Source organism: Amphiura filiformis, unplaced genomic scaffold (assembly GCF_039555335.1).
Source record: "Amphiura filiformis unplaced genomic scaffold, Afil_fr2py scaffold_22, whole genome shotgun sequence".
Classification (NCBI taxonomy): domain Eukaryota; kingdom Metazoa; phylum Echinodermata; class Ophiuroidea; order Amphilepidida; family Amphiuridae; genus Amphiura; species Amphiura filiformis.
In genome coordinates, this window is record NW_027305486.1 from 1,980,387 (window position 1) to 2,001,834 (window position 21,448).

The following is a 21,448-nucleotide window of genomic DNA, read 5'->3' on the forward strand; positions in this document are numbered from 1 at the left end:
AAAAACAAACGTGATTATTTTTGACCAAAGATCTTTTTTCGTAATGGGAGGACATTGGGAGGATCGCAAAAATAAATGTCAAGTTATGCAAAGAAATATTTTGTAATCATAGGGGGAGTGGGTATTTTTTTGGTTTAAGTTTTTAAAAATTCTTATGTATCAAGACAAATGTTTGTCTTAAAATACAAGAATTGCATATATCCCCAAAAATAACAGCATCATGGGTTGAAACACCAAGATATGTGCTACGTTGCATGGCATAGCTGAGTCCAAGAACGTGATTCGACGGTCTATTCCAGGATAAATAGGACTGAAGACTTCGATGTATTCAGCCACGGTAGATGCAGCTAAATTACCTGGGAAAAGGCAAGTTTGAATACAAATTATTGTAAAATCGCGCTGAAATTCAAAATTCACTTCGATAAAATAATATATACAGGCTCACCAACAATGGAATGTGTCGAACTAAACTTCTCAAAAAAGTTTGTAAACTTTCAAAAACGGCTGTTTATCAGATATTTTTGAAATTTATCTCCATATTGTTTAATATCAGTGAAAACATCGTTGCTTCTTGTCAACAATGACACCTCATTTGTGACGATAACTTATTTCACGGCTGAGTATCTTTTATCTTTCTTTGAAAGACACCCAAGAGAGGTCTCAAAGAAATTGTACCAGAATGACAATTTTTTGTGCTCATCTCATTGAGTAGGTTAATGCAAAAATAAAAGAATGAATGAAAAGCTGTTTCCAGTATATCATTTTGAATGAAAAGTGCTAGGCTGGTTGAAGACAGATTTTGCTTGAAGTGTTGAATGCCATTCCTCAGGAGCGTGTGTTCAGGTTTATAAGAAGCATGAGAAAATGCTGTTGTGAACGCATATGGGTTCTCGATCTTCTCGTTACTGATTTTAGGTAAGTGGTGATTGTTTTAATGAAACAGCGTGATATTCCTTACTCATGTTTACTGATGCAAATGGCGCAGACAATGCCTCATTTTGCTTGCAAATGAGACCTGCTTGTTTTTCAAAGACAGTTACTCAATCATGGAATAAGTAATGGTGACAAATTTGGTGTCATTTCTGACAGGAAAGAACAATGTTTTTATTGATATGAAACAATATGGAAATAGATTTCAAATATTGCTGATAAAGCCGTTTTGGAAAGTTTCCAAACTTTTTTTCAGGAGTTTATCCATCGAACCTATGTTTTTCTTTGTATGATCAGATTACATTTGTGACGGAAAAAAAAAGCTAACCTGAATATCGATTTTGTCCATTCTCAACGAAGACGTCATAGCCATCACCACCATCGGCTATGAACGTATTTAGAGCTATCTTGTACATCTTCTCTGTATCTAGTGGCAAGAATCTAGGGACATCACAGTCTGTGCATCGAACTAAAACTTCCACAACTCTATCTCCCACATCTCTTGTAATGTCATAGGTCACCCAGATGCCTAGAAAGTAGCGAAGCGTTTAGAGTAATTATCATTAGCATGATATGACCTGGTATATAAACAGATAAACAGATGAAAATGCACACACACGTCTGTCAGCAGCCAGCGGTATTATGTCTAAAAACTATGTACATGCATTATACGCCAAACAAAAATAACACGCACAAAAACAACCCCCCATCACCCATACTTCCTAAAAGGAAACAATAAAATTAAGGTTTTCTTTTTGTCAGTGTGTTGTCATGTTGCCAAGTGTTTAAGTGCTCGTAACAGCATAGAGTACATTTTAACACCCCCTACATCTTCCAACCCTCCTATCCATTCTCACACATAATACTCTAGAATAACAAATCGTAATTCAACGTATCAATGTATATCCCTATTCGGAAGTACTCGCGAACACACCCCAACGACCTCCACCCCACCTGCTGGATACACCCTACATTACTGAATAGCCCATTATAAAGATACCCTGATTATACCGGCTCGCGCATTTTATTACCATACCCGACATTTGAAGAAATGCACCATCAAGCTCGTCAGGAACCCAGTTTGCAACCGAATGCTCCAGCATTTCTTTGACGTATCGTCCCTGCAGGTCCAGTACACGTCAATCGTGTTTCCAAACAGCAAAACTGTTAGGACATCTCCTAATGATATTTCTCCTGAATTAAGAACAATGACAACAATTTATGAGATGTCTTTCTTGACAAAACACTAAAAAAATTCTCATAAAAGCACTTTGAATTGGAATAGAAATAAATAATGAAAACAAACTGGTTTACTGGTTCCATAAAGAATTTTCAATCACACGGTTGATAAAGCACATAACACACATCAAAAATTGGTTACTGACAATAATATTTAGCGTACCAAACTAAAAGCAATAATGTGTGATTTGCATAAAGAATAGATTCCTATTTAAATCTTTGTTTTCACTGATCACATTATCCTCTTTTAATTTCGAGCCAAACAAATGAGGCATAACGAAGAAAATTGCGATTTCATTCCAGCGCCTACAATGCGTGTACTACGCTCGCCGATCGTAACATGTAATACTGCACGGAGCATCGCTCTCGAAGGGTGTACACATAAGCTGACATTCACGGGAGATGTTAGCAAGCAGTCGATCGATAAACTCTGATTAAAACCGGGTCGACCCGGTTTTAATTTTTAAAAAGTTAAATTTTACCGTTATTAAAGCACTTTAGGCTTAGTCTTTTACGTGGTATTTCAATACACCAATGGACATTATGATTATGCAAAAAGTAGAAATCCGAGTAAAATTTAGGGCGTCGCTGTGAAGCAAATCACACATTATGGCTTTAAGAACTACATGATTTACCTTGTCCTATAGAATTCCGGATTCCACCACTATTATAAACCACAATAGCAACTTCATTCCACCTCTTCATCGGGAAATGATATGACCTGCCAAAGAATGACGTCAGTGATAAAGTTGCCTATATTGCATTCTCCAGTACGACAACTCTGACGGGTTCCGTCAAGAAAAACGTGTGTTCGCCCGATTATGTCATTAGTTACGTTGCCTAGCGCTTCACTCCATTCATTGATCTTAGCCAAAACTGCAGTATCTATAATAAAAAACAAAAGAGACTACTGCAGTTGTCCTTGGATCTTGGCCTAGTTACACACACAGCACAGTAATGAAAGTAGTGCTGATCTTATAGTCAGAGTCTTAATTACCGCAAGAATGTTTTCTTTAACTTGAGATATCGGTGGCGGCAAATGATGCAGTTGTGCATTTAAAACTGGAGGTAGAGATTTAAAAGTTTCAACCCCAGAACACACAAAGATGCTTTTAAAATGTAATAAGCGTGCTGTAAACGCATTTTGGTTTTGATCAAAACGTTTAAATAACATTTTTAAATGTGCTATATAAACCGACATTTTGGATAAAAAAGCACACACTTTTGGGAAGGGCATAGGAGTTCATTATTTTTTAATTATCTCAAAGAACTTCGATCAACCGTCAATCCTTCATCAGGTCTTGCAGTCATGAAAGCTCTACATATGACCCTACTGTATAGAGGTTATTGCGGATGATCAGATCATGCCAATATCAACTAAAATTAACCTTGCCGAGGTAAAATGCCGACATTTACAGATGGACCAGGTCGAAATTATAAACTTTACGTTTAGAGTCCTTCAATCGGAAAATTCCAACCTAAGTCAACATAATAATTATGGCACAATGTGGCATTTTACGCCTTAAAGGCCCAAATTGGATTATGTTTGTTTCCCAGGACAACAGCAGACAGCAAACCAGACCATGCCAGACGATATCATGAGTAGGTTTATTTTACCTTGAAGGCTTGGCCAACCAATATGTCATGAACAAGTAGGAATACAACATACTGGTTAGTTTATTCTCTCGTTTTCACATCTGTTGTTTCATTCTGTGCATTAAATTTTAATTTACATCGCAATATCTGTACCTTGTTCCACATCTTTGTTCAGAAGAATGGGATTTCCTTGGTACTGAGTAAGTTTGCCATCGTCGTCGAATGTTACATCCAATCGACCAAGATATTTGCTAAAATCATACGCGTGTACAACTGGCACTACGGTATCGGGGTCGTCATCGGAAGTCACCAGGAACGGATAGTCGCCAAGTGGCACTTCTAAATCGGGCGGCGTTCCTGAAGAGAAAAGCATAGCATAATAAAACTGAATAAAAAATATGAAATCAACTGATTTCAATGTGTGAATGTATGAAAAACAGATACCAAAATAGTCTGAGAGAACCGCTCCGATTACTTCGAAGATAATAAGTAACAATAACGTCAATATTCCCGATTCCAGAAAAATACATCACTAATTTGGGATTCGAAAAATACAGACTTGACATTTAGTATGGAATATTTATTCACGAAGTGGTCTGCATAAACCGCATGGGCTAAACGCTTTTGCAATTCAACTCTTCTATTAATAATTGGAGTGTGTCAGGAGATGGTGTAACATAATTGTTTGATAGAAAATATGTTTTCCATGAGTTTATATTATGGTGCTCATAATGTAGAGCATTTGTCTAAAATGGTGGATTTATGGAGGATGAGTTTGAGCTTTGTGCGGGACACAATTTCGGACTTCATGCATCATTGTTCTGTTATTATCAAATTGATTGGAGTTTGGGTGATATTTCTTAAACATCGCCAACAATTGGCATTTGTAACAGCTTATAATGTACCAATTTATTGAAAATGGGAGGAGCTCAAAATATGGCACTTAAAAGTGGTACGAGCTTAAAAAATTTGAATGTTTCCCACTGGAATCAAATGTTATAAACTTACGGTACAAAAACAACTGCGCGGATTCCTGGTCGTCCAATGAACTCACGCTGTTTATTTATGTACAGTAAGCTTATAACACTTGGCCCCAGGGGGCATTCAAACTTTCTGAGTACGTACCACTTTGAAGAGCCATTTTTCAAAAGCTCCTCCCACATTCAAAACTGGTAAATTTCAAGTGCATTTCAGTTCTGATCAACACTTATTGGTATTTAGGATCAGTACATATCACCTCAAACTTCAATCAATTTGATAATATCATAACAATGTTCTGAAATTCAGACATTTTACCCCCCACAAAACTCAAATTCAGTCTCCTTGAATCCGCCATTTTAGGCTAATTCAGTACATTATGAGCACCATAACGAAGACTCATGGATAGCATATTTTCTATCAAAATTATTTGACACAATCTCCCGACACATCCGGCACCCCAATAAGTATTTAACCCACGCGCTTTATGCAGACCCCTTCCAGATTAGTCTTGGTACTTCGTGAAGAAATATTCAATACTAAATGTCAAGTCTGTATTATCCTGTTTTGCAAAATTAAATATAACTCACTCCTAATCCTTAAGTTACGACTGGCAATAAAAGTCAGATTCTAATAATATGTAGTCAATTCTTGGAACTAATGGCCAAAAACATGAGTTTTTACGGTGTTTTATTGTATGCTGTGACAATCAAGGCCAGTATGCTTCGATTATATTTATATGTATTTATAAATACGCACGTGACCACCTATGTGTTTTTTCGTATGCTGTGATAATCAAGGCCAGTATCGAAATGTTTCAAAAAATAATGTTCTTTTTGTTAACATATTACAAATTCGGAAATCATATTGGAAACGTTTCCGTCGATATTTTTTCCCTCTGCAAATACTCTCAAAATGTTCTTTTTGATAACATAATTTATTATTAATTTGGAATCCCCCAGGTGTAATAATTTTGATATTCAATTAATACTTAAATATGGTCACGCTTGCTGGTCTTGGTAAATATGTCGTGCCTATGTGTCACGTGCGTATTTATAAATACGTTACATATTTGCTTTGGTTGTTAAAGACTATAGATAATTACCTGTGTAAAGGAATGTACTACTATGACCTCCGACAACAACATCGATTCCATTTACCTTGGCGGCAATTTCTTTATCCTTGACTATCCCGGAATGACCCAGCGCAATGACTTTGTTAATTCCTTCCGCTAGAAGCTTATCGACTTCAGCCTGTATAGAGTCTATCTCTTCCTTGAACATTACTTTTCCTAATTGAGGAGGAAAGACAAATTATAGACACCTCACAAAACAGAATATCCTCGCTTGTTTGAAAGATCACCATCCATTTGAAAATCTACACTACCACTATGGACGATTTTGGAAATATCTGCAACAGGGGGAGTATGAATTTCAAATGGATGTGGAAGATTCAGGTTGAATCTTTCTTAGAGGCTGTATGGAATTCTAATGGAGCTGTCTAATGTGCTTATTCCATTAGTTAATATGTAAGATACGTGTGTACAGCCTGTCTCAAAAAAAATTGTGCAATTAAAAAGCGCCCTCTTTGGCAATTAGAAAATACCGTTGTGACATTATGCTTACACCAACGTCAAGGGCGTAATCTTGGCTCTTAAATGCCGTTTGTTCTGTTCAATTTGCTTGTTTTAATCTCCAGATATGCTTACTTAACAACGAAAGGGTAAAATCACAATTGTGCCACTTTTACTAGGAAGAGGGCTGTACAATGTAAATCAATGATAGCATCAAGTTTATCAAGAGGTCCTTTCAATTACACAATAATAGAAAATTGTTTTTACTGTTTTACCATGATACAGGTAAAATGATTCTCTTTTTCCAATTACAAATTAAAAGATAAATAAATATTTCACATTCTGCTGTAAAATTAAATACATGTGCATGTCACTGTTCTATCATGGTAAATATTGTTCTCTTTGTCACTCAAGACATGTTAAAAGACAAACAAATATTGCACACTTACAGTTTAATGAACTTAGACAAGTTCATGAAATTTGACAAATAAATAAACTTAGACAAAATAATGCGCTGATGTTGATGCACGAGCCCCGCAGGGGGAGTGCATTAGACGCATCAACATCAGCTATCATTGATGTACAGCCCATTCCCTCGTAAAAGTGGCACAATTGTGATTTTAACCTTTCGTTGTTAACTAAACATATCTCGAGATTTAAAAAAGCAAATTGAACAGAACAAACGGTATTTGAGAGCTAAGACTGTGCCCCTGATGTTGATGTAAGCATCATGTCACAACGGTATTTTCTAATTGCCAAAGAGGGTGCTTTTTACTTGCACAATTTTTTTTGAGACAGGCTGTAAATATTTAGGGTGGAGGTGCGTGTGTTTAGGGGTACGAGTAGTTTTGGAGTTTGTGGGTGCGTTTGGTGTCTCCCTTTGCTATTGTGGGAATAAACGGCAAATAAAAGTTTGTTAATATTCTAGTTGGTGATGCTTTTATTATTTTAAAATCGACTTATTAAATATAGTATAGCATATTTACCGGTTCCTCTGGATATCTTTTTAGTTCTTGGAAGAACGTATCCTATCACGCCAATACGCTCTCCACCAACCGTCAGGACAACGCTTGGGGTGTAGTGGTCTTCAAGGACTGGTTCCTGTGACACGTCCATATTAGCGCTGACCGCGGACGCATTAAGCTCTCGCAAATAGTCCGCTAAAGCGGATGGACCGATATCAAATTCGTGATTACCAACAGCCTTTAAGGGGAAAAATAAATAAATAAATAAATAAAATAAACAAATAATTTAATAATTAAATAGATAAATAAATAAATAGATAAATAAACAAATAATTAAATAAATAAATACATCAATAAATAAATAAAGAAAGAAAGAAAGAAAGAAAGAAAGAAAGAAAGAAAGAAAGAAAGAAAGAAAGAAAGAAAGAAAGAAAGAAAGAAAGAAAGAAAGAAAGAAAGAAAGAAAGAAATAGATAAATAAATCAAGAAAGAAAGAAAGAAAGAAAGAAATAAATAAATAAATAAATAAATAAATAAATAAATAAATAAATAAATAAATAAATAAATAAATAAATAAATAAATAAATCAAATCAGAACATGGTTAACAGTGTGCTCATTTTACTTAATCAATTGTCCTAAATAGTTACCTGAGCGTCATAACCCAGGAGATTCATGAAATATGAGGACGCTCTTCCTTTGTAGACAGTAAACCATAGGGTCCCTTGGAACACATCTCCTGCATCCAAGAGTACAACATTGTTTTCTGCTTGTCGGGTGTCCTTAATGGCACTTGCAAGACGCGCAAAACCACCGTAACATTCACCATTGTCGCTTTCTTCGACACTGCATGTGCCAGCATACTTATCCGCCTCTTGAAAGCGAGCGTGTATATCGCTCGTATGTAAGATGGTCATCGAAAATGCAGCATCATTCAGAGGTAGATTTACTAGAATGAAGAAAAGTATGGTGATTTGAATAAAGAAGTTGGTGTGCTTGGAATAAGTACCTGTAAAACACCACGCAGTCCGTTTGCCTTCCATTTTGAAACTAGCTTATTAAAGCCTAATCAAATACCTCGCTTGACCGATTGCTTTGTTCCGGAAAGTAAGTTATGTAGGACACTGGCCTCCTATTGACACAAGGCTAATATCAACGTCAATTGACAATTGATATGCAGTTAATCGACAATTTATATAATTTCTGTTTGATGGTGAGTTGCATTTAACTAAATTGCTGCAGCATTATAACCAGTGTTCGAATTTAGGAAAAATAAATGGTTGTCCCACGGACAACCAGAGTACAATTTCTGGTTGTCCGTCTAAGTTTTTGGTTGTCCGTAGACCTACAAATGTGCCTTTTGGCTAGATTTATGGTTGTCCGGCGGACAACCGATTCAGTATTTTTGGTTGTCCGGCGACTTTTTGAGTTGTCCCGGGCAACCGGACAACCAAAATTTCGAACGCTGATTATAACAGTATATGATCCCGCATTTTTTTACAGTACATGTCCGTAATGAGCTTCCGTGTACATATAATGTTGTTTCAGTAAAAGGCAGTGTATATAATACACACAGTAAATGATTAAAATTGAAATGCAAGTTGAACTTAAATACAACTTTAATTAAGAAGTATCAACGATAAGTATAATGAAGGTCAACTTATCAATTCAAGTTATCAACAATAGCTTTTTTCCTTCATTTTAAAAGTGTAGCGAAGCATAGAGTATTAAGAATAAGTAGGTAATGGTGAATCCAACGGACGAGGACACAATATTCCTAGCCTAACAGTGATTTTCATCACTCCAGTGTACTTTTGTACTGTTTTCCTGACACCTCTGTGGGTTCTGGAATTGGCAATTTTTGGCCATTAAACTTTGGCACTCTGCACCTAGCTTTGCCTGTTTTTAGGCCTACATTGGTTGTTTGGTTTTTGTCTACTTATGTGCTCAGTGATTTTCATCGCTTGTTCTAGTACACTTTTTCTTCTTATGCCTATTTTGCCCCCCCCCCCCCTTCGTACTGGCCAGTCTGTATTTTACTTGTTCCCCCACGTCAAGTTGGTGTACCTTGCTTTTTTTCTTTCCAGTTATTAAGAATAGTTACTGACAATCGGGGAGGTGAAAAATATAAATGTAAATATTATGGTAGTTAAACAAGTGTATATATTTTATATATCATTCGTGGAAGTCCTATTTAACGTATAATACATGTATATGAGGTCTAAAGAATGTACCCAGCAAACACAAAAACGTTTTTAAAACGTTTTAAATAAGTTATATTTTGGCTTTTGGTTTAGGTAAAAACGTTTTAATAACATTAAAATGTCGGGTTATATAAAGGTCATGAAATCATTTTAAAACGTTTTGTATGGAAACACACTACAGCAATATTTTTAAAATGTTTTTGAAATGTCATTGTAAACTATTTTTGCAAACATTTTTGGCCAAATATTTTGTCAACACTTAAATAACATTATGTTAAAACATTTGCACCCAGCAAACACAGAAATGTTCTTAAAATGTTTTTTACAAAACATTTTAATAACATTTAAATGTCGGGTTATATAAAGGTCGTGAAAAGAATTTTTAAACGTTATTGTAAATATTTTGGACAAACATTTTTTGCAAAATACTTTTTCAACCCCAAAATAACAATTTTTTAAACCCCAAAATAACAATTTGTTTAGAATGATTTGTACCAAGTTTTCAAAAATGTTTTTGGAATGTTCTAAAAACGTTTTTATACCCTTTATATAACCCGACATTTAAATGTATTCTGTAAAACATCAGTGTTTGCTGTGCAGTAAATTACCAACAAATGTTATTTAATGCTATGAAAACGTTTTATACCATGAATGTACCCTTTATATAACCCGACATTTAAACGTTTTCTGACAACCTTTTATAATCTTTTGCGAATGATGTCGATAACGTTTTGTGTTTACTGGGTAACTACCCAGCAAACACATTTTGTTCAAACGTTATAAGTGTGTTATTTAAGGCACATCATCCTTGTTGGCTCTATAGCGCTATCGATGTCCGGAGACATTCCCGGCCGACATTGCCTGGCTAATAATTACTTGGTACACCAGAGATACTAAAATCAATACCCGGGATCGATACACGTGAATGTGCTATGCACGATTTTGATATTCCGACGAAAATCTTTGGATACGGGGTAGAAAATGATGAATATCTCCCGTAAATGATTTCGTCTAAAGAAACCAGATGTGGTTCCGTACACTTGAATATATGTGTTTAACAGATATGATAGTCGTTAGCTTGCGTCTTGAGAAAGAATCTTGCGTCTTGAACTCAAAAACTGACAATAATTCTGATTTTATATGTGCCGAGTTATATAGCGCAGTGAATACACCAATCGTGGGTAGTCTAAAAGCATATGACCTATGGCGTACCATGCGCGAGGTCAGTCACCGGGCAATTGTCAGTAGCCTTAGTCAGATGTCCTTCGGCCCATTATGAGTCTCAAAACTATTAAACAGGTCGGAACAAAATAGCCATGCGTGGCGGTGGATTCAACCTACCATGGCGATTTCTGCCATGAAGATATCGGGGCGAAGACACTGTGTACCGATGGCACTTTTTATCGTACCCTGAACATTTGTACAGTACATTCGTTTTTATATTTAAATGAAAAACAATAATACTATGCATAGTATGCAACTGTTAATTATTGTGCTTGATACAATTATTACATCTCCAAGGAGGGATGTTAATAGTCATCGGTACCTAACCGGGTACTGACTGATAGTTTTATAGGACCAAATTCGATGTGGTGTCTAACCCTCTTTCAATTGCGCCACCTTTTGTAATGTTGCTATGAAGGTTGTTGCACCCCCATAATATTTAATTTTAAACGTCATTATATCATTATAAACCCATCCCAAAAAGAAAGTATCCAGTTTGATTTTGGTTCGTAATTTAAAGATGGGGTCTTAAATCAAAACCTACCAAAAGTAGGTTACAGATAAATTTATTCCGCACAGTTTGATCTTTGTCCAAATCGATACAGAATTGACGACACAATGACCTTTTGAATGCAACCACCTCTATTTTTAAAATTGCAGTAATTCTTATTGATTCGGTCCTGCTACTCAACATGTGCAGCGATATATCAAGGGCACATCAGACGTCTCACTGAGAGTATGCGCCGCAGATGTCTGGCATTCATTGATGCAGCATGAGGACATACCAGATATTGACTGTGAAGAGTGAAGGGTAACTTATTGAGGAATGAGTAAAAGAGTATCTGTATTGAATAAAACACATGAAGTGAAGTCAACCAGTCTTAGTCCGTTTCTGTTATTGTGTACTTTTATGAAGAATCTTGAGAAGCAGGAAAACCACATCAATAGGATTACCATGATTACTACAACTTTTTAAATTGAGGTGATTGCATTTAAAAGGTCATTGTGTCATCAATTCTGCATTGATTTGGACAAATGAGGTATCAAACTGTGCAGAAATGACCTGTAACATACTTTTGGTAGGTCTTGCTTTAAGACTTAATCGTTGATTTATGGACCAAAATCAAACTGGATATTTTCTTTTTGGGATGGGTTTATTTGGTACAAATATATATCTCCGCTATTCAGCAGCATAAGTACAAGCATATGCTACTTAATGTCGTTATGACGTCATAATATGAATCGGAAATTTGGCTATGTACAAAAGTATAATAGGCTAAATTGATAAGCTACAAATTTGACGACCATGCAACTTTCCCTCATAAATATGAAAGGAGAAGAATATCTCAACCTACCAAATAAAAAGTTGATATCTCTTGGAATAATTTTACAAGACCAAAATGAAAGTCATGGATTTTACTGTGTTAAACCTATGATGGGCCTCATCAGCACCCCCTCCACCTTTCTATGTCCCTACCCCTGGGTAAGGTACTGGGGTAACAATTCTATCACTAAAATGAGCGCAAAGGATGCATCTATGAAAGGCTTTCTCATTTGACACCCTGTTCGTGAAAAACGAACAAGAATTGACTGATATGCGCCTCAAAGCCTCAAACCCCAAAATCAAAAGTTGCATTTTCAACGATTTTCAATGGGAACGCGTCGTTGTCTTGCACACAAGCACGACGAGCCAATCAATAAAGCACACAGTGTAACAGGCACAATTGAATCGTTAAAATTGCAACTTTTCATTTTGGGGTTTGAGAGTTTGAGGCGCATATCTTGTCAATTCTTGCTCAATGCTCACGAACAGGATGTCAAATGAGAAAGAAAAGTCCAATTAACAAAATGTATATTTCAGAATAATCCAAAATTATCAAGTTATTGAACAGCAAGCATGAATATAACTGACGAGTTTCTTTTTGTGCCTGGTGTACATGCCTGAAACAGAATAATACGGTATGTATACGAAAGTACTATTCGCTATTAAATAAAAGAAATCATACCTGAGCTGAATTATGTTGTAACTTGTAATATTTTCTGGGGGTGATATAATAGTCTTGTATATTTTTGAAAACTGTTGGGCCAGTTTACCAATCATTTTGATACATGCTATACGTATTTTAGGAGTAGCGTGTATGCCACTAGAAATAATGTGTTAATTTAATTGTATTAAATATTCGACGCAGAATATAGAATATGGAGTATTACCGACCCTTATGCAATTGAAAATCATGTGGATCCAATAAATTATTGCAGTGACGTAGTCCGGCCGATTCGTTCATGTTCTGTCCATGATCTAATATATTGAGGCATATTATTAAAACAATGCTTCCAAATGTTGAGCTATAATGCTTCAGCAGTTTCAATAATTATGAGAAGCAAAAACGTGTATAACAATGCCCCATAACATAGTACATCCTTCCTGTAGTAATTACCAACCAAAATTAACCACGTTTTTCTTCGTACCATCTAAACGAAACATATCTCGGTGTTAAATTTTACTGGGATAATCAGATCAATAATTGGACTTGTTCCGACCATATCTCCAAAACTAAACATCTCATATTGATGAAATGAATGACTGTTTTGTTTCTTGTATGAGATACATATGTATTAAATTTGAGCAATTTCAAATTATTATACCATTACCCCACTGATCAATAGAGAAACCCTTTGGCACATTTATATTTTTAATTGGCGTTTACTAACATGTTCAAGCTAAAACCAATATAAAATATAAAGTGGACGACATTATAGGTTATCACCAGAGGTATGGAACGCAAATCAACGTGTTTATCACATGTCCACATTGTCATCCAACACTGCCACTCAGGTCATCCGAGTTTAGGGTCCATCAGCTCAAATATGTGGGCCATTCCCTTGCAGGACAATGAGCTTCAATCTTTAATAATTGTTGCACTCCTGACATAGCGTGATGCTGGTCCAAGGAGACTATGACCACATAGCAAGACGGGACATGGACGACAAGGCGCAAGTTTCCATTCGTACGTTCTTCGTTTACTTCGAAAACACCACCTACTGGTCAATCCCCTTTTTACAGCGATGAAAAGTACACTTGATCTTGTGTTATGTTCACCATTATGCTTTCTACATCATTTATATTTATTTAAAAAAAATAATGAAACAGAATATTGAACTTATAAACACTCGGTTTGCGTAATATCACATTAATCTTTTATATGCAAGAGACTTACAAGCAACCGCGGCTGATATCATGTATCCGCGCACTTCCAGCGAATGTACGCAAAAACTTAATATTATGTTATCCAGTTAGGCATATATAGCATGTCTCAAAAAAGATTGATAAATCTTTTTGGCAATTAGAAAATACCATTATGACATGATGCTTACATCAGCGTCAAAGGCGCAGTCTTAGCTCTCAAATGCCGTTTGTTCTGTTCAATTTGCTTGTCCTAATCTCGAGATATGTTTAGTTAACAACGAAAGGGTAAAATCACAATTGTGCCACTTTTACTATGGAAGAGGACTGTACATGATGTTGATGCGTCTAATGCTCTCCCCGGTTTCGGGGCTCGTGTATAAGACGCATCAAAATCAGCGCGGGTGCATTATTTGTCTGATTTCTTTCCCAACAAATAATACGCGATCATTAACCTATAAGTGTGTAATATTTGCTTGTCTTTTAGGCCTACATGTCTTGAGTGACAAAGTGAGCAGTATTTACCATGATAAAATCATTGACATGCACATGTATTTGATCTTACACCAGAATGTGAACTATTTATTTATCTTTAATCTGTTTTAAGTGGAAAAAGAGAATCATTATACCTGTATCATGATAAAACAATAAAAACAGTAAAAACAATTTTGTATTGTTGTGTAATTGATGTATTCTTTTGATTTCATGAAGGAACTCTTGATAAACTTGATGCTTTCATTGATTTACATGTACAGCCCTCTTCCCTAGTAAAAGTGGCACAATTGTGATTTTACCATTTCGTTCTTAACTAAACATATTTTGAGATTAAAATAAGGAAATTTAACAGAACAAACAGCATTTGAGAGCTAAGACTAAGCTCCTGACGTTGATATAAGCATCAGGTCACAACTGTATTTTTTACTTGCCATAGAGGGCGCTTTTTACTTGCTAAATTTTTTTTTGGAGACAGGCTGTACATATTCAGACCTAAATGGATTGAATCAATTCAAACTCATGTACCATGAACGGTTTTTTTATCATTAACCATCCTTGTCCTTGACCTTGTAACATGCTCAGCTTACTATTGCTTTAACGTAAAATCCTATGACTCCATTGACTACAAAGTTTTGGTATTTTTTTACTTTTACTTTATACATATGTTGCTTATTTCCGGATAGAGCTTAGGCGTTACGGCGCGTCGTCGACACGAAGCAGGAAACGTCCGATATTTTAATAAAAACTGTTACATTACCAGAGGGAGCAAAGACACAGTTACTACAACGGTTTTGAGTAATCAACAATTAACTCAATCCACAGTGAAGTGAAGAAACTCATATGGACAAAACCAAAGCTAAACGATACGAATGGCAGGCTCTCCTTACGTTTTCAAACGCCAATCTAGGATATTTACATTATCCATGGACATAACACAAGCTGTCAATTGAAAGTTTTCAGTGTGATCCACCACCTAATCGCTTGCATGATTTTGATACAAGGATATACGGCTACAACAAAGTTTGGTTCAGTTTATATTTGAAATCAACAACAGTCATGGATAGATCGAGAGTTTTGTTTTGCTTGCTCTTGGTTCTCATTTCTGCGGTAAATATTTCTACGCAACCCGTTACAGTGACAATGTTAATAAGTCGTGAAAAGCCACGAACTGGGGACGCATTCAGTTTGCAATGCAGAGTGTCTGGATACAACCTCACAACAGACATAGTTACCATTGGAAAGGTCAACCCTCTGACGAGGTTTCCAACTACTCTAGCGTCATCAGAAGGAGATATAGCTCACAATTCACCACATTTGACTTCCTCTTGGTCTACCAATCCTACAGCACTTATCATGTTTTTAAACGGAGCCATGGCATCAGATATGGGCGATTACAGATGTACAGTGTTAAGAGCTTCAGCTACTCTTACTGAGGAAACATATCACCTAGATCTACTGCATATACCATCTCAAACGTTCCCAGTTTGTAATAGTGAGCCAAGTCAGCAAGTGTACTACGAGGGTGACATTGTTCGCTTCGTGTGTTTCTCAGATCTTGGAAACCCAAGTGTTAATCTAACTTGGACTAGGAGTGATGGTGGCGTTGTCCCACAAACTACTGTCACAAATGAGCTGGACTCGGTAGTTACCAGAATTACTGCTATATTGACATTAAATGATGACAGAGTAAGTTTCAACTGTACCAGCAGGAGTGCGGAATTTCCTGATTATCTAGAGGATTGTCTCATAACCGTGCTTTCTGTTATACCACGTCGTTCAGCTATACAACCACCATCAACACCATCACCGACAACGGACAATCAATCAAGCAATCAAGTTACACAATGTTCCAATTGTTTGAAGCAAGTGATAGTCATTGCTGTATTAGGTATTCTAGTAGCAATCATTATCGGACTATTAAGTGTTATTGTTTGTCTTTGTTTTAAAGTAAAAAGTCTTGGAAAAACTCCTAAAGAAAAATCGCCAAAGTCTCAGACATTGGATAATTTGGACGATCACCAATATGAGACACGTATGCAAAACGAGCCATACGCGGATCTTCAGAAAGAAAGCATGGACAATGCGACATACGAGAGTGTATAGAAAGACTGCACTATAAACAAAATGTAAAGAAAATAATAAAAAAACACTCAGCTGCTTTACAATAATGTACGTGACTGAAATAGAGAAATTGATATCTTTATCACATCCGGCAAATATGTTGGGCAGCATTTTATACCTCTGTTTGCTTAAAATATTTTATCATTATTTTTGTGCAAAACATTTTTATTTACTTGAATTGAAATATAGAAATTTATTACATAAAAAGAAGAAGAAAAATGCATTAATTAGTGTACATATTGAGACATCCCAATTAAAACTGTCATAGAAAGGTCATGAAAACATTTGTTTTAAAAATGTCGTCAACGTGACAGCGCCGAATTGATATCTCAGCAAACACAAAACGTTTGACAAGAAAGCGTTTACATGTTGAGTTATACAGGGTGAGTCAAAAAAGTGCAATAGAGCAAAGAATCGATAATTACGCAAGAATTACTTTGAACTTTCCCATTATTGAAAGTTTCTATAAATGCCACACTCAATAGACACCTTCTGTGAAAAACTGAAGTCAATCACATCTACCGTTTAATTTTTATGAGTCCTTTTGCTACGATACCCAATTTCATTATTTGTTCACGAGGTACCATGTATTTTGAATGAGAGCACACAATGCACGATAAAGGCATCAGCTCTGAAACTGACTTTAACTTAAATAAGGTTGATTTGTGCGTTATTTTCATTTCTTTTTTCTGTTCAAACAAACATTTTAACATTACTTTAAGTCCTTCATACCTCGCTCGACTCCAACAGCTCCAGTTTTTTTTAATCCCAGTATGTCCAACTTACTGGATATTTTATAATTCGCTCCACTTCAATTTACGCGCATTTCATTTCGACATTTGAAAAAATCCGCCTGCAAATTTGTATGTTTTTGATAGAGAATAAACATCTTTAAAGTGAAGGTAAAATGAAAATAACAACAAATAATGTTTCTTTTCCTTAAACAAGACCAAGGACAATAACAATTTGGGTGCTCCATTTTATTTCAATGCCAATGAGGTTAAGGGCTGGGGTATGAACGTTTGGACAGTATTTATTGTGGGACATTAGAGCACATCAGACATATCGAATTGCATTCTGAATACGAAGAATGTCATTCTGATATCAAATAATTTTGATTTTTGAAATTCGCAATTTAATACACATTTTATGGCAAATCATTAAAATTGATATTTTTGATATTTAACAGTACTTGAAGTAAACTTTAATAATCTGATGATTTATACTTAAAGTGTATGTAGGTGGGATGAAAAGCCGACGATCAATTGAAAATTTTGACCTTTCGTATTGAAGATATGGATTTTTTTCCCAAAACACCAAAAAAATTAGGTCTTTTGGGAAAAAAATCCATATCTTCAATATGAAAGGTCAAAATTTTCAATTGACCGTCGGCTTTTTCCTCCCTGCTACATACACTTTAAGAATATATCATTAGATTTATATAATTTACTTCGAGGACTGTTATATATCAAATATTTGAAAAATATCAAATTTTTATGATTTGTCATAAGATTTGTATTATATTGTGATTTTCAAAAAATGAAAATTATTTGATATCAGAAAGACATGCTTCGTATTCAGAATGCAATTAGATAGGTCTGAGGTGCTCTCATGTCCCACAAAAATACTGTCGAAACGCAATAAACGCTCATTTTAGATCCCTTAAGAGAATAGCAGTTGTTCCAAATCTACCTTACACAGAGTGGGCTGACTTTCAAATTTTAGATGTTTCTTGGACAAACATTAAAATTGGGTATCGCTATCAAATGTGTCATAAAAACAAAACGGTAAATGCTAATTCCTTGGTTTTTTCACACGGTCACTAATGGATATATTATTCATAAAATGTTTTAAAACCTGTAAGGTTCAAATCGGTTCTTAAATAAAAATGGATTCTTTTCTCTATTGCACTTTTTTTGACTCACCCTGTATAAAGGGTACACAGTGACATTTGCTCACCTAACTAAAGCAAACCGTAGGCCTACGCATGCACATGAAACGTTATTATTACTTTCTTCCCTGAATGTTGATATGTGACCGTACAGCACGAATGAGCCGTAAATGTCCTCAATTGTATTCTGAGTTACAGTGTAAAATGGGCATGAAGGTCATATTCATAGGTATTTCAATTTGGTGCTACGTGTATCTCATTAAATTAGGTACACGTAGCACCCAATTGAGGTACCTATGAATACGACCTTCATGTCCATTTTACACTGTAACTCAGAATACAATTGAGGACATTTACGGCTCATTCGTGCTGTACGGTCACATATGATATGGAACAATTCAAAATCATATACCATGAACATTCCAATTTATTATACCACTTTTTTCTCGTCTCTTTTGCAATGGAGGTTTGACATTATACTTGTAATACTGGATGTCAGAATGATTCTAAACTGGAACTCCGAGATACGTGAAGTGAATATCAGCTTTTAACTGAGTTATCCCACAATTAAATCCGAAGTGAAACCTTATGAACTTTATGGATATATGTATATATGTAAGACTAATTAACAAGAGTATGACGATAACAGTATGGTCACTTGTGATGCAGGTACCTATACTGCTTGATAAAGGAATAGGAGGTTTTAGCAAAACATTATGTATTAAATATCGTGTGCTTCACAGCTAAAAATGTTTTTAGTTTTCGAATGTGTATATTTAATAATTGAAATGCTGATGAAATGTCTTACTGTATGTATCAATTTTTAGTATGTTTTAAATCTTTAATTGCTTTATAATTTGAGAAATGTGTTTATTTAATTCAAATACTAAATGATGAATTCTCTTGTTATATAAATTCTATTGTGTCTTAGATCTTTTAGCTGTATAATTATTTTGTTTCAAAAACATGTCTTTTATGTTGTACTTTGGCTAGTATAATTGTTACAATTCCGTTACATTTATTTGCTGAGATTACTGTTACATTGTTGTTAAATGATGACGGAGTAATTTTTACCTGTAATAGCAAAAGTGCGAAATTTCCTGAATATCGAGACAGTTGTTTCATAACCGTATTTTCCGTTATACCACGTCTATCAACTATAAAACTGCTATCAACAGTATCAACGACAACAACAGCTTCAACGACAACAACGCCATTAACGATAACGACACCATCAACGACAACAACACTATCAACGACAACAACGCCATCAACAACAGCTTCAACGACAACAACGCCCTCAAAGACTGTAACAACACCATCAACGACAACAATACCATCAATGATAACAAAACAATCAACAACAACAACAACAACAACAACAACAACAACAGCAACATACCATCCGCAGCAGCACCACTAACAAGCGTATCAGGATATCATAATAGATACACAACAAGATGAAGAAATGACCCACCAATAAGTGAACAATCAAATAGCCTTCCACTAAAGACTATTACTAGCAATACGCATATAACAGAATCAAATGTGAAAATTATACAATGTGCGAAGCAAGAAACTGTTGCTGCGTTATCGGTTTTTGTCACAACAATTATTATCGGACTAGTGGGTGTTGCTATGCTCCTTTGTTTCAAATTAAAAAGTGTGGGAAAATTCCATCAAGTAACATCACTGAAGTCTGAAGCAGTCATGTTAACAGCATTTGTAAAACCGTCAATTTTCATATTCGTTATTTGTGGCGTATTCGCCGTTTCATCACCCAAGACGCTTGTCATCATGCCGTCAGAGCATTGATCTTATCCCGCATCGACTATGCCAACTCAGTTCTTTATGGCGCTCGCGAAGTCGACCTGAAACGCTTGCAGCGATTACAAAATAAGGCTGCGCGGCTAGTCCATGCTTGTGGACGCGATCAATCCTCTGATGGCCTCTTGCTGTTACTCCATTGGTTACCGGTAAAACAGAAAATTATTTACAAAATCATTCTATATGCATTTAAATGTCTAAATAACCAGGCCCCTACAAATACATATCTCACTGATCTTGTCCAGCTACTTCAGAATGTTGCTACTGGCGAATACAGACACAGACTTCGTTCTTCTAAAAAACGAGTCGGAGATAATTCCTTTGTTGTTGTTGCACCTCGCTTTTGGAATAGTCTCCCCGTTGACATCAGGGAATTGGCGTCTGTGTCTGTATTTAAAAAACGCCTGAAAACACACTTGTTCCAGAGTTAATTTTTCTGCATTTCTTTTTGTTTTCTGTATTATTGCTTGTGTATTGCTTCTACGAATGAGTCGTACATGGAGCTTCAAAAGGACGGAATGGATAACTCGGCATACGCGACTCTACAAAAAGACTACGAAACAATAATTGGTCAGATTTAGATTAAGTTTCCGTTTTCCAATCAAACCTAACCTAAGTTGACGAAGTTCCTCTTATACTTTGCTGTTGGTGAATTACTTGTCAGAAATCATTATTGCAAACACAAAACATTTTCGACATCGTTCGCAAAAGGTTAGAAAAGTTTGTCAGAAAAAGTCTAAATGTCGGGTTATATTAAGGGTATATAAAGGGTATAAAACGTCTTCATAACATTCAAACACGTTTTTGATAACTTTGATAACATTTTTGCCAAAACCAAAAATCCAAAATAAAGCAAAAAAAACTACTTAAAAATGTTTTAAAAACGTCATATCTTAATTGGCTCCTTACTTAGCCCATGACCAGCGTGACGTAAGTAAGACTTTGAAAGAGTAATAAGTGGGTGGAATTTAGAAATGGATGAACCCGGGACCCCTAGCTGTATTAGGTAGATAAGTATTAATAATCTGAAGTTACAGATATATGTACTTGTAAATAAAATGTAAATAGTATTGGGTAAGATTAATCGAGCTACCATTTCCGTGATTTTTTTTAACATACTAGCCAGTTCTACACATTTACTGTATTATTTTTAGAAACATCCAGAAAACATTCAACAGTAGCTGTCATTTGCCAACGGCAGCGAACCGTGAAGTAAAAGCAAA

The 21,448-nt window shown here is 35.6% G+C and overlaps 3 protein-coding genes and 1 long non-coding RNA gene across 4 annotated transcripts; 1 reads left to right on the forward strand and 3 right to left on the reverse strand.

Annotated features, from left to right (window-relative positions):
* Positions 1-172: 172 nt before the first annotated feature.
* On the reverse strand, positions 173-2,060 carry LOC140143457 (snake venom 5'-nucleotidase-like). The gene is made up of 3 exons (XM_072165291.1): positions 1,967-2,060; positions 1,259-1,459; positions 173-356 (listed from the first exon to the last, which is right to left on the reverse strand). The coding sequence occupies exons 1-3, from the start codon at positions 2,031-2,033 to the stop codon at positions 178-180; spliced, it is 447 nt and encodes a 148-aa protein (XP_072021392.1). The 5' UTR covers positions 2,034-2,060; the 3' UTR covers positions 173-177.
* Positions 2,061-2,875: 815 nt separating this feature from the next.
* Positions 2,876-5,963, reverse strand: LOC140143463 (uncharacterized). Its single transcript, XR_011857753.1, has 3 exons — positions 5,849-5,963; positions 3,919-4,122; positions 2,876-3,054 (listed from the first exon to the last, which is right to left on the reverse strand). It is a non-coding gene; the product is annotated as an uncharacterized lncRNA (long non-coding RNA).
* A 1,301-nt stretch (positions 5,964-7,264) lies between these two features.
* On the reverse strand, positions 7,265-8,322 carry LOC140143527 (protein 5NUC-like). The gene is made up of 2 exons (XM_072165357.1): positions 7,930-8,322; positions 7,265-7,519 (listed from the first exon to the last, which is right to left on the reverse strand). Exons 1-2 carry the CDS (start codon positions 8,320-8,322, stop codon positions 7,265-7,267), a joined length of 648 nt encoding a protein of 215 aa, XP_072021458.1.
* Positions 8,323-15,043: 6,721 nt separating this feature from the next.
* On the forward strand, positions 15,044-16,607 carry LOC140143468 (uncharacterized). Its single transcript, XM_072165302.1, has one exon. The coding sequence runs from the start codon at positions 15,443-15,445 to the stop codon at positions 16,487-16,489; it is 1,047 nt and encodes a 348-aa protein (XP_072021403.1). The 5' UTR covers positions 15,044-15,442; the 3' UTR covers positions 16,490-16,607.
* The last annotated feature ends 4,841 nt before the right edge of the window (positions 16,608-21,448 follow it).